At 41.5% G+C, this 14,771-nt stretch overlaps 1 protein-coding gene across 1 annotated transcript in view; it reads right to left on the bottom strand.

Moving 5' to 3' along the window:
• Positions 1 to 14,281, bottom strand: part of LOC110953177 (reticulon-4 receptor-like 1) — a 107,359-nt gene extending 93,078 nt beyond the window's left edge. The window contains exon 1 of the mRNA XM_022197045.2: positions 13,610 to 14,281. Within this exon, the coding sequence (XP_022052737.1) occupies positions 13,610 to 13,622 (13 nt within the window). The 5' untranslated portion in view covers positions 13,623 to 14,281. The remainder of the gene's footprint in view (positions 1 to 13,609) is intronic.
• Between the last annotated feature and the right edge of the window lie 490 nt (positions 14,282 to 14,771).

Below are 14,771 nucleotides of genomic sequence, written 5' to 3'. Positions count from 1 at the left end.
GTGGCCCCGCTCTGGTTCACAAGGAGGTCACATATTTCAGGTGAGGAACTGGACTGACTCATGAGCAAAACAACCAAAACCACTGAGGCAAGCACCTTTTCAAAGCAGTAATTAAACTGTGCCAAGACGATGGTGCTACAACTCCGTTATGAGCTTGGTGAGCAGCGCTAAACTCACTATTAGTCACAAGCTGTTGTCTGCTTGGCAGGAGTTTTTCCCCTCTTCTCCTGCGCACTTGTGCATCATCCGTTTTAGGTCATGTTGACAGCTTAAGAAGATTAATGCAGTATTGGTTAAAGGGGGAGATGGAGTTCAGAGGGTGTAGTACGGATGTCTTCAGCCTTTTTTCCTCTCACCAATGTAATGCTCTGCTCAGCTGTGAGCCGAGCAGGCAGGGTCTCTGTGTTGCAGTAATCATCCTCTAACAGACCCTAACCCTTAACATTAACTGTGCTGACACCCACAGACACAGATGCTGCAGGGACAAGTTTCCCATAAACAGCACTTACACAGGACAGCAGCACGCCCATAAAGCAGCTCTATCAACAATGTCTATAGCATCTTGACACTTTTATTTAAAGCTCACTATATTTAATGTTGTCTCTCTCAGCACATACTGTAGCTCTGGGTGAACATTCTGGTCCATTTCTTACAATACCAACCTGCAATAATCTCCCCATAATTCAAAAGCAAATGTACTGTACCATTGTTAACATGCCATAAATGAGATGTTTCATTTCCAGCCACAATCCACCATTTGAATGATTGCTGACATAAAATCAAAGCTCACTGCATAAAAGGAAAATTCACTATGGATTATTACCGCCACTTCCTTGAGCCAGTCATGTACAAATCATTTCTAATTTGCTGAACATGGAGCGTACAGTATCGGGGCTGGTTTAGTGTTTAGAATTTATTTCCCTGAGAGATGAGTTCCCAACATATTTCTGTCATTTAGATCAAGCAATCAACAAACACAGCACGTATGTCATATAATGTATTTTACTGCAAATTATCACTGAGCTAAAAAATGAATGCTTTAGACTTAAAATTTAGTATGCAAGGGAAAAAAAACTGCTAAAAACTAAATCTGTAAAAGCCTATCTGACTCACCCATTCTGGAAAAGAGCAGCAACGATGCCTAAAATATGAATGTAATGTCAGGAAAATGACTGCGGTTTTGTGCAGCGATGTATAAGATGATGCTGGTTTACTTGAACATTAGAGTGAGTGCAAATTTATGACTTTTCCGGCTCTGTAAAAGTTCGCCTCTGATGACTTTTTTTTTTTTTTTTAAGTTGTGTTCCAAAAAAACCTCCACTCTCAATCCAATAAAAAGGCTGTCCTGGGAATCATCCGTACAGTGTCCCCAGCTGAGCATCTGATTGTTATGTAAGCCTTAGCGCGACACACAGACACACACTTGCGAATGCACATGCACAAACACCACGCCTCGGTGTTATAATGAGCCTCAGATGGAAGACACAAACAAGCTGTGGCAGCAGACAAACAACACTTTCTCACACGTCCCTCATTTCCTTTTCTCTGACATCACTCCATCTTTACTTCCCCCCGTCGCTCTGAAGCACGCGTCAAACACAAACTCCCACTAAAATGCTTCTTCTAATTTCAGCCATTTCATGCGTCACTGCCTTTTTTGTGGTCTGCTGGTGCACTTATGCATTGGCAAAGTGATGTGAAACCATACTTGGCTTTTTACCGATTTATTGTCCAAAGGGCTAATTTAAGAATTTAATCGGAACTTGGATTTAGCATCAGTGGAAATGGATCAAGATGAACTACATTCAGCACACTGGTGGGTCCTGGCAAATGTCTGCATGTGTGTGTGTGTTTGAGAGAGTCTGCTAGGCTGCCCATATCCGGTAAAAAGCACAGATGACCATGGTACTGACGTAAATTCTGTGATTTAAGAAAATGTAGTTGTCACTTTTGATTAGAAATACAGTATTTTTGCAACACAATTCACTCGTGATTCATTTTCACGTCAGTCAGTGAAACACTAGGGTCACACTGTTATGACTGATATGATCATCACAGTTATTTTGATCAGCCCAAATAAGATTATTTATAGATTAATCAGAAAAAACATTTTCATTGAACTTTCACATTAAAACAGAGCTTGCATGCCATGCTTCAGTCCTGTTAATGCACAAATCATTGCATTGAAATAAGACTAATCCTCATTCACAATGCTTCTCCTACAAACAAAGCATAAAGTTGTAGCAAATTATTTAACCCAAATTTAAAAGCAACAGAGCACTGCTTAAACGATCATGTTGTGCGACTGCAGTATCACACTGTAGAGCAGAGGTGTCAACAACTCAACTCCAGCAAATGTTTCCTTTGTTTTAGAGCAAAAAAACTACATTCTGAAAATGATTACATTTAAGAAATTATCTTTCAACAAAACATCATGAACAACCCGACATTTCTTAAGAAAAATAAGTTCAGTTTCAGCAATATTATGCCTCAGTTTATTATTTAAACATTACATCTTCCAGATCACGGAATGTCGATAAAGGCACAAAACATTTAGTCACAGGTATCTGGAACTGAGTGATATAGTATTTTACTTTAAGATCAATGTGACAAAAGTCAGACAAAAAAACAACAGAAACAAGACAAAATATTACAAAATGAGATGCAATGTAACAAAAAATGAGACAAATTACACGAAACAAAACAAAACAGACAAAAAAAATTAGACAAAAAAGTTACAAGGCGACAAAAAATGGAAAAACGGCAAAATCGAGACAAAATGCCAAAAGAGAAACAAAATGACAAAAAAGTAGACAAACGACACACAAAACAACGAATAAAGTAAAACACAGAATGACAAAATATAAGACAAGAAACACAAGCGAGACAAAAAGGAAACACAGAACGACAAAAAGAAACAAAATGACAAAAACACGAGACAAACAACAAAAGTCAGACAAAAAAACAACAAAAACAAGGCAAAATATTACAAAACGAGACACAAAACAACAAAATAACAATGAACAATTTAGTATTTTACTTCATGATCAAAACAACTTGTCATGGTCTAGAAATTATTTTCAACCTATAGTTTTACAAATTTACAATCTGCAGTGAATGTCTTCTCTGTAATTTTTACACTTTGAGGATTGGACCCTCTGGAGGGCCAGTTTTGGCCCGCAGGCCACATGTTTGACACCCCTGCTGTACAGTATAGTAATGTCCTGGCATGCATTCAGTATACTGCAGTTTGTGGTGTTTTTTCAGGTGGTAGAACAAGCTGGTTGTACTGCTTCGTGGTACTCTCATGCGATCTTTGCAAATTTGTTCTTCATGCTGAACATCACTTGCTCTAAATCCAAAATACTTCCAAATAATAATCCTTCTCAAAAGTAGCTCTTCACCTTCTGCTCCAGACATTTGACTTTCATTTCGCCCATCTGCTCTCTGTTGTATATTAGTATTTTTGGAAATTGTTTCACGAACTGAGGCTGCAGGGGGTGCGTGTGCAGCGGCATGACGGCTCCTCAAAAGTGAAGCTAAAACATCTCATTCGCTCCCTTGTGGCAGCCTGTCAGTTTAGGGAGCAGTTGAGTTGATATGCAGCAGAGTTTTTCATGAGCTCAGCACGCACTTTAAATGTCAATATCGCAGTCAATCATGTTAATTTAATTGCAGGAAGCCAAAATCGTGATCAAGATTAATATTCATTTAATTGTACAGCCCCAGTCGACTGTAGGTTTCAATTTGCAATAAAACTCTGAGCAGGTGTGCTGATGTTTCATTCACTGGAACGCTTTAGAAAGTCTTACCGTTTCAATGTTCCATACAGGAAAACAATAAGGAAATCAGACAGCTTTAGTCTGTTTTCATCTTCTCCGTCTGCTTAACAGGACAGCTGAGGTGGTCCTAGTGGTGTTTGTTCACATGTATTAAGGGTGCATCATTTAACCGGCGCTCTAACTGTAAGTGTAAGCACCAGTCAGAGGCAGATGGGCTCGTTAATGCAGTGATGTGGTTATGTAAGACCTGCTACTGCTACCGCTCCTGTCTGTCTATACCGCAGTACAGAGAGAGAGGCAGAAATGTAAAAAAGAGCTTGTCAGTAAGTCAGTGTGTGTCTGCATGTGTCTGTTTGAGTAGTTGTGTATGTGCAGACACACACATGTTTGTGTGTTGGACAGATGGGGATTGATGTGGTAAATCAGCAGGAATTGACTTGTTGTCCTGGGTTTGATGAACTCTTCTCCCTCTTTAACCCATCTCCTTCAATTCCCCACACGCTGGGTAGCAGCCAATACAGACACTTAACACTTTACTGCACAGACGTATAGAAAAGATTAGAGAGACAGAAACAGAGCAAAACGCTTCAGAAACCAAGGGAATAAACACAGAAGAAAGGTTGCAAGGCTTTTGCCATACATGCATATTAATGCATTAATATGTTTTGGGATACTCAAGTACTCTAAGCTTTGTTGCAGGGGGGTAGACAAAACAACTTAAATAATAAATGAAAAACTACTTTTAACTACAAAGTAACTGAAGCACAAACACCGCTTCAGCATGAATGGATCGTATGAGGCTAAATTCCAGCATGCAGCATTTTTTAACCATAAAAAAGGGATCAGGTTTTAGAATTTTGATTAGTGCATTTTAAATGCAAAATGAGAACAACAGGGCTTCATGGTGGCGACATTATCTGAAGCCCAAACTGGTGTTTCTGTCAAAAATTGAAACTGCTAGATGATTTGATACATCACTGAAAACAGTCAAAAATCACAACAAAATACGTACTTTGCCATATTCTTCCACAACGTTCCATATGAGTATTTTCTCATCTGACAACACAGCAGATCACAAAGATAATTTTGATGACCTTTTTATGACATTAACTTCTCCATAAATGTTTCAGAACAGCTGTTGTGATGGTTTAAAGAAGAATCGCAAAGCTTGACTGGAACTGGAAACAGTCAGCAGTCTCCAGTGTCAAAGTTACACACTTTGTTGACCCATCCATCCACCTTGACCTCCTCTTTCCCCTGTAACAACATCATGCTGCTTCTGCCTGTGTTCTGTACCTTTCAGTGCACCTTGCTGGCTTACATAGTATTCTCGCAAAAAGTTAAACTAAGTTCTTGTCGAGCCCTCTGCATTGGTATCCCTACTGCATCAGCAGAGGTCCCATTGAAATGAATGGGGAACATGACCTGAGGCAGAGTTACTTATCTTATGGGCCGCAGGCCATGATAGGTGCTAACTGGGCCACCGATCAATATCCAGCTCACAATGAAAATCAATCCTTTGACACAGGGAATTTTCTTTTGTTGGTGTGAATCATAAATGTTCAATAATTTCCCTTGTCTGTTCCTAAGTTAATTTTAAAAGAAATATTTTTAAAGACAGAGGCGTACTGGGCATCTTAATGTTCACTCATTTAATCTGAAAAATATTGTTGTTTATTTAGTAACTGGCCCCTGGCTTCCTATTATTTACAAAAGTGGCCCCCAGGCAGAGCAGGTTGACTATCACTGGCCTAAGGCGCATGAATAAACATCTAATACAGCTTTTTGTTTTCGTGAGGACAGTCTCAGTACACTACTAATTACAGTGTCAGGCCGAAGCTCTCTAGGATATGACTGACAGTAAAGATGAAGACTTACCGCTGAAAATACAGACGTTCATTGGACTGTTTACAGTGAAGAATCAGCCACTTTAAAGTTGAGACTTTTACAAGTAGCGTGTCTGTTATTCTGTCTACCCGCTGTAAACACCAGGGTGCAGCTCGCGATAGTGAGGCTGCTGCAGTATGAGCCTATTTATGCGGGCATGTTAAATGGTTTATCCTATTTACTTTTTTTTGTATCTACAAGTTCTGTTTCCATGGTAATATCCAGCATTCTCCATTTATTTATGTTTACATGGGTCTTTGTAATCAGGGGGAGATAAATATCAGGGGCTTATCAAGAATAAAACGTGGAATTGGAGCCGCTGGCAGCACACACAGCACAACATGGATGTTGCAGAGAGAACGTGAGTAGCGCGTATCAGAATAATTGACATGTGGAATGGGAGAGGACGAGATAAAAAAGAAAAGGACGGAGGCACAGTGAAGAAGGGGAAGAGAGGGGGGAGTGAAAAGATGGCCTGAGCTGTGTGATGTGCCGTGAGGAAAGCAGCAAACCCATACTGCTGAGAGCTGTGGACCCCAAACGCCTTATCGGAAACCAAAACAGCTATCAATTATTCAACAGGTACAGAGCGAACCAGCTACAGAGGAGAAGACATGGGAGGAGAGGAGATTTGAGAGGAGAGGGGGATAGAGGCGATATATCCTGCATGGGAGTTAGACACAAAGGATTAGGGTTTTTTTGACAGTGTGTTCAGAAGCAGGCTATGTGGTGTGCCCTCACTGATAATGCAGCTGCTCCTTCTTGTCTAATGCATCAGCAGCAATGTACAAATGTGGAACTTAAGTCAGTCAGGTGACAACTATGTGAAAGTTTATGGTGTCAGCTTAAAGGAACAGTTCAGTATTTTTGGAAATACACTTCTTGCTGTCCCTTTTCTGTCTGTCAGTGTAATATGAATACCAACACAGCCCTGCTGAAGCTCACTACCTGTCTTGTCTCATCCGATTTGACAAACTCATGATGAGAAATATGAAAAACATCAACTTTGAAGCAGTAGTTTACATCTTGGATCTGTTTGTTGACCTCGTCGTCACAGTGAGGTTAGGACACTTGGTATCACTGTGCCTGTTAGACTAACACTCGCTTCAAAGCCAGATGGGATGAGCTGCATTTTGCTAAGAAATCTCAAACATGTAACTCCTCATACAGTCACAAATTGCTATTTTTAGATTGCTGTATATGTGTGGGTCAAACAAGATTAGGACTATTTTCTTGTTTTGGTGAAAAATGTTGATCTGTGCTTCCTAAAATGAAAGATGACATCCTCAAATGTTTTGTTTTGTCCACAACCCAAACATATCCAGTTTACTGTCAGACAGGAGGAAAGAAATCAGAAAGATGTACATTTAAAAAGCTACAATCAGAATAAAATTACAAAAAAAACATCAATTACTAAAATAGCTGGCAATTAATGCTATAGCTGACAGCTAATCGATTACTCATTTTAGCTGTAAACTAGATGGTAGACATGTTTTTCAACTTCTGAACAAGCCAGACCATGTTTCCATCTGCACTTCCAGCTTTATTGTTGAGCCAAGCTACTCTGTGTATGTGCTTTGTGCACAGACATGAGATTTGTATTCATTTTCTCATGTCAGTCACAGAAGGAAAATGTCTCTGAAATGTTTATGGCTCGTTCACTTCAGTCGGCACACGAGGATGCTTACTGCTGCTGCAAGCGGCAGGTTCATCCAACTGTCTCTCCCCTCTGGATACAAGAAAATACCAAAGTTCCCGGGCCATAGAGGGAGAGATTGAAGCTCACACACCCACACAATCAGCTCCCGTCAGCTCCACTAGCTTCACCTGCCACTGGCTCTTGCGCTATACGTGTATTCTTTTATCCTCTGGGTGAATCTGCTACTAAATAATCACTAATTTTCTCCCTGTGTCCTTTTCCCTGTCTCTGCCTTACACTTTCTCTCCGCCTTTGCTGTTTTCCTGCATGTCTGCATCAGCATCTGCTTGGTATACAGTATAACTCCTCTGTGGTGTTCTTGCTCTGACATTTACACTAATGATTCCTGAGGCTCAAACACACACACACACACACAAAATCCCAAAATCCTCATGAGCACCATGTTGTTGCTATGTCTCTCATCCAAAAAGATTCTCACACATGCAGACACACCCTTGCATCTCACTCTCTGCCTTATTCTCTTCCCTTCTCTCTCTCACGCACACACATGCAGTACATGCACTAATGCACAACTAGCCCCAGCTGTTGCTAAGTGAAACTGCAATCAGAGGCCTTCACAGGACTCCTGATAGGGACTAATGCCTCATTTGATTGGGCACTTTATTCACACAGGACCTTCCTGCTGCGTGTGCACCCGGCTCTCAAGGTAACCCGTAGAGATTCATAAGAAAATTAGTGCACCATATTTACCAACAAATCAGCAGCCACTTCACTGCAGTGGCAATTAAACAAGTAGGTCTGATTAGCGGCAACAGAAGAATAAACCATCCCTGCTTTGTTCAATTTGCTAGCCTTATGGTTCTGAACACTTTTTTTAATGGTTTAAACAATGCAATAAGTAGAGCAGAGTAAGGACTCCTTTGTTATGGCTGGAAAGTGCAAATAAGTATGTATGTATGTAAAAATGAAAGTGTGATTAAGCTTCACTTGGCAAGAAAGTTAGAATAAAACACCACAGGGCCATTGTGAAATGCCATTTCATGCTCTGTACAGCATAATTTGTTGCACTCGGTGTTTGTTTATTTAGCATCAAAACAATTTCTGCTCATTAAGTGTTTTCTTGCATTGTGTTTCTGAGAGTTCACCAGTTTAGAAGCTCAGAGCTGTAAAACATCGGGCCCTGTAATTATTTTATCGTATTTATACACGGTGTATCGACTGTGAATGCAGCACACGTTCCAGAAAATTGTTGTGCAACTTAATGATAAAATAGAATTCGGTAAGCAGACCACACTGAGCTCAGGATACAGCAGAAGAAAGACGGAGTCTGTGAGTGACCTTGAGATCGGGCAGGAGGAGCGGTTGCAAAGGTCATTGATATGCACAGCCATCACATGAACGCTGGCTGTGTGTGTGGGGATGCGTTTCATCCTGTTCTCCACTGTGACTTGCATTAGAGATGTAATTGATTATCATAAGAATTCCATTCCAGTCATCAAATCGTTCTCTAATACAATATATCCACAGAATCCACACAAACTGCGTATTCCCTATATTGTGTCCCAATCTGTAAAATCTGTCCGCTGCCTCAGGATGTCGGTACTGCAAGAACAAATTTGGATCAATCTCAGCACTCAATTACTCCACCATTTGGTGCTTCACGACCCGCATAAACATTTTGTCACAAATCCATATGTTATTATCATCCACCAAGGCGATCATAGATGCCAGTAAACACACATACACACACACAGAGCAACGCAAAAGAGCAATAGCAGCCTCTAATTGTTTGACTGTAGACTTGACAGCGGCCTGCAGGCAAAATGTATGCGTGCCAACGCAACTGTCAGCTCAGAGAGAGAAAGTAAGGATGTGACATTAGTCTTTTGTCACACTGCCATCAGATGCACTGTATGATACTATGTTTCAGGCTGTGTGATTTTAAAACACGGGTGGAATGAAATTCATCCTATGAAAAAGCAGGTTTGGATATGACTAATTATTTCAGCCCCATCAGCATGACTGATGGTCAACATTTCCACATGAACATACAGTGTGCACTTAAAATTTGGCTCTTTAATTAGGGCAGACTTCTCATTTGTTTATGCTTGAGCTGACAGGAACTCCATAATACTGCTGGAAAGTTTCATAATCAGGCGAGACTTGATTCACATGTGGGCCCAGAGAAAGCCATTGGCCCTCGAGCGAGGCTCAGGCTATTGCCTGAATGAACAGTGACTTGCAATTTTACCATCATATATTGATATTGATCAGTAAATTTCAGTACAGAGCTGAAGCTCGTTATAGCTTATCATGGCTGAAGGTAATATCACAGAACATTTCACCACTTCAGATATTGCAAATTTTTGTGGATGGTATATTCAGTGGCAGGCTCACGAACGAAAGTGAGAGGATGAAATCATATTAAGGAGTGATGATAAGAGAAGAAGAGTGCCGTATCTTTACAAGCTGAAGTTCACAACTCAAGTACAAACTGTAAAATCGTGCTGTCTTCCATATGGACTGCACCTCTTCATCAAATCCATTGATGCTGCATACAATTATCGAGTAGTTTTTATGCGTTATGTAAATCAGAGGTTGAGGAATGAACATGAGGCAAAGATACTGCATGAGGTGGAAGAGATGAGAGCATGAAGATCTGTACTCCTGAGCTGTTATCATTCACATTTAACCCACAGACATGACAAACACAGATGAAGTTTCAGTGGGACTTGCACCTTCCAGGCATACCATTGTACCTGATGTTTCAGACCATAGATGACCATAAATCAGCTTACAAGGAAAAACGGAAGATGCTCACCCAAAATTGCTTGAGTATGATTATTTTTTGGTTTGATCTGTACATTCATGTGAACATTCCATGCAATAATTTCTAATCACCAATCCTGAAAACTTGTAATGATTTAACTCTACAAGAAATGTAAACAAATAGATGCTTAAAATGGGGGTGTATGTCTGTTCTGGCAAATTTTTCTGTCTGTGTGTAGTGGGAAATGATATTACAGTATTTTTTTGACAAACGCTAACAACTATTTTTCAAAATACTTGACATTACAGCACTGTGTGGACCAAAGCAAAGATTATATTGTCAGTGCTTTAACCTAGCATGGACCCAACCAACAATGATTTCCAAATCGCAAATCACTGTTTAATATTAACTCCAGTTAGATTTCCAGCAAATACCAGTTTTCCTTGCATATTTTGAACATGTTTTGGCTTTGAATCTTGAACGCTGGCAGACTTTAAATCTTGGTGCAGCCAAGTATGACGATGCCACCTTCTATTTATTATACGAAAACCTCATCTATCGAAGTGCTTTCAAAACAGTTTCTTTGTATCGATCCACAGAATTGATTTGTTTGTCTGATCCACCGCGGTGAGGAATTTAAACCGTATCCACACATTCTGACATCTGCTCAGTTGTGCTAGTTAGTGTTTGCTTGCACTAAACTGATGCCGTTTTCAGGATGAAATCATGAGCTTACCTGTGATTTATAAGTGTAACTGTGTTTAACGGCAAACAGCTTAATCAGATCTGCAATTTTCGAAAAGGAAAGATGCTTTAATGTCGCGTAGCTTTTGCCAAGCGAGTATGAAAATGAGTGTGGGCTGCACTGGTTAAGAACACTGCCAATTTAGTAAGACACTAGAAAAGTGGAAATTAATCATGAATATAAATACATTAATATGTCTAAATGGTAACGTGGCAGTGATAAATCAATTGACAGTAATTTTATCTGCAGTTATTTTGGTAAGTGACTAAAAATTTCAGTGTTTTTCTTCGTTAAAGTTATGATTTTGATGCTTTTCTTGCTCTTGTGGTTTGAGCCATTTCAAGAAAATAATCACCACATCATCAACAAGACAACATGGTCATCAATATCCCCTGCCACATGTGATGTCTATGAGTCTACATCCAAAATAGTGATCAAGGGCCATAACTCTGTCAAATATTATCACACAGGTCTCATTTTCGAACTTGATCAAGGTGTCCATGGTGTGAAGCTACACACTAAATTTCGTAATCCTAGCTGTAATAGTTTCTGAGAAAAGCTGTCCCCTTCATGTCGGACGGACGGACGGACGGACGGACGGACGCACGGAAGCACGGACGGACGGACGGACGGAGGCCAAACCTATATCCCCCTTTTCCACTTCGTGGAGGCGGGGGATAATAATATAAACTGTGTGTAGCTGAACTGTAGCTGAAATAAAAACGGATGTGCTCTTTCACCAACTGTGACAAAGCGTAATAAAGCCTTTTGTGTGTGTCTTTCTTAGCATAAAAGCTCCTCTTTTCATAGTTAATTTTAAGGATTGCCATATTTTGTTCGCACAGTGTCAAGAGTGCAAGTTACTGTGAAAAACTGCAGATAAATAGAGCGACAACTGAAAAGTTGGGAGACAGGGGCAAAGTCAAGTAAGGGAAACAAATCCAGCTTCAAACAAGCTGGGAAACAAAGCTTCGGCAGCTACCCAAACCGGCCAGCTAGTAGCCAATCAGCCTGCCAGGCCTCTCTTCTCTCAGACCGAGGCTGGCAGCAGGAGTTGGCCAAGCAGAGAGATAGAGGGGAAAAAAGCAGACAGAAAGAGAGGAGAGAAAGAGAGAGGGAGTTTTCATTACACAAAAACACTTATCCTCCTTCTCCTCGCTCTCTACTTGTTTTATCCCACCGCAGAGAGATGCTGTGGGTAAAGGTGACAGACATAGATAACTGTATCTCAGGCAGACTGCACAATTACTCTGGATTTTATTATTGTGACTGAAAGCCACATATTTGTAGGAGGAGATACAAAGCATCAGCCATCACCGCTGTGTTCTCTTTTTTGGGTTGCTGTGTGTGTATGTGTGCGGGTGGAAGGGAGGGTGGGTGGGTGCGATCCATCTGAAATTACAGGAAGATTAAAATTAAAGCTTGTCTCCCTCAAGCCAGCAAGCTCCCCCCATCTCCCTTTTTTTTCTGGTCCATCATACGCACACAATGACAGCACTAATCAGCCCTGTGTCAAGCCCATTAGGTCCCACCCTTAATGAGGAGATCGCCCAGCTTGTGCCCCGACTTGGGCCAACTGAGTGAGCTAATAGATTATGATGTGCGGAAATGTATGCGTGCTGCTTCCCTCCTCTGCGTTGGGCTCTGCTGCTTTGAAATGACAAATGACAGACTCCCAGTGTCTCTATTAAAGGATGCTTTTTCTATTATGGTCTCAGGGTCCAGTCAGCCGTGCACCACAGTGATCACAAAGCAGTTTTTTGACAAGCTGCTTTTCATTGAGAGCCCCACTGTATGTTTTTTTTTTTTTTACATAGAGCGAGAAAGGGGGGTAGAAACGATTTTTGCAGATGAGTCACCATTCCACAGCACAAATACTTGCCTTTGTCTTTCAAATGTGAAAATGTGCTTGCTGTCACATTTGCATCAATTATGACAGAATAAGTGGTGTTTTGTTTGACATGTGAATGTGAATTGCTTTTTTAACAGAAAAAAGGGGGGATTTGTTGACAGAAACACATGAAATAGGTGGTGGAGCTTTTTTCTGTCAACACATGGCACCGGCAAGGTCACTGTGGTAAAACTTAATACCTTTCTTCTCACCACAGAACAGCAGCGCGTCGGTGTCAGAGTAAACAGCGGGCGGTGGGAGGCTCTGCTGCGGCTCCTCTGGGCCACACGTCCGCCGGGTTTCATTCTCCCTAGCGGACCCGGCTGACAGAGCCACCGTCTCCCTCCCCGCAGACAGAAGTCAAAATACGGAGCCGCGGGGAGGCTGAGCGACCCTCACTGTCACACGCACATGGGCGCGCACCAAAAGCCACACTTGCGCGCTCACACGCATCGTGCCCCGGCATGCGCGTGAAAGTTTGATTCTTTTAAATGTAAATTAAGAACTCTGTCGAAACAACCTCACTCGCTCGTTCGTTTTTTATTACCTGCTTCGCGCGCGGCGTCAACATCAACAGCAATCCTCCACTTCCTCGTGCAGCCCAAGTCCTACAAACTGCAGTGCGGCAGCGGTTCGCTATTTTAAGAATAATTTTTACATGAAGAGGATAAATATTTAATTTCCCTTCCTCACTCCTGACCGCCAGAGCGAATAGATTTTTTTTTAAAGAAGCGGCTGGTTGAGTTGTTAAAGCGGCACCGAGAGGCTCGACTCAATTTCCAGAAATTTACTCCAAGAAGTCACATATGTACAGACGTGAACAGTAAGAAGACATCAGCAGCAGTGAAAACAAGTGACTTCCTCCATCTCTTACCTCGCCTGAACATGTTGGCAGCGGCTGTTGTGGACCGTCTAGTAGTCTCTGTTATGGAGTAGCATCCTTGTCAGGGTCCAGTCCGGTGCTGCGAGATTTTTTTTGTTTTGATTCCCTTTGAGCGCCGGCGGGCAGGCAGACTGTAGGTTGTCTCCTCGGTGGCTGCTTTATCAAGTCAAGACGGCTGGAGGAGGATGAAGAGGAGGAGGAGGACGAGCTGGAGGTGGTGGTAGGATGATATTTGGCCAAAAATAAAATAAAACACGGACAAAAACAGCCAGAAGGTCCGCCACCAAACCAAGTTGTCCCCAGTTTTTATGTAAGCAAAAAAAACGCCTTGTCCCGTCCCAACACACTCAACTCACCGCCATCTGGTGTTTATCAGTCTGTAAGATGCATTCTGACTTAGTTGGATCTGAAGTGGAGGATCTGCCGTCAGGAGCGGATTGAAAAAGAAAGCCACGGAAAGAAAAAATTGAGAGGAAACTTCCTTTATGTCTTCATCGTCGTCCTGCTGTTGGGCTGCAGGTCAGGTGGAGTCTGGGATGTGCTGTGTGCGGATCGTCGGTGTGAGTCAGTGCCGTCTACTGTCTCTGTTACCGGAGAGCTCCGAGGCAGCCGCTTCAACCCCCCTCCCACAGCGAGATGTGACTGATGAAAGCCAGAAAATCTCTCTCTCTCCCTCCCTCCTTCTCTCTGCCTCTCTCTCCTTCCCACTAAATTCAAATAGGCTGTGCTTTATTGGCATGAAAAAGGGAGAAATCTGCTGAAATCTTCTGAGACTCCCACAACAACGTCCTCCTTTTATCAGTTCTTGCACCCTCACATTCTTTGACTTCTGTCTTTATCTTCCCCAATTCAATACAATTTCTGGAATGTTGCACGGACAAGATTGCAAAGCTCCTATTCTAATGTATTTACCCCCTTTCTCTTCTTGTTTTTTTCAATTATTTGCCCCCATCTCACTGAAATTAAAATGTAAAATTGCTGTACTGGCAACAGTGGAGTTAAATACAGTGTAGCATTTGTAGAATATTTACAATTGAAGTAAGATATTTTTAATTTAGAATAAGGGAAAGCAATTGGTTTCACTGCAAAGAAGCCAGTGCAAAAAATATAAATATGTGATATACTTTAACAGTTGAAGGCAATCGTTATGGTG

The sequence above is a fragment of the Acanthochromis polyacanthus genome, chromosome 17 (genome assembly GCF_021347895.1).
Source record: "Acanthochromis polyacanthus isolate Apoly-LR-REF ecotype Palm Island chromosome 17, KAUST_Apoly_ChrSc, whole genome shotgun sequence".
NCBI classification, from domain to species: Eukaryota; Metazoa; Chordata; class Actinopteri; family Pomacentridae; genus Acanthochromis; species Acanthochromis polyacanthus.
This window is presented reverse-complemented; position numbering and strand designations above follow the sequence as displayed.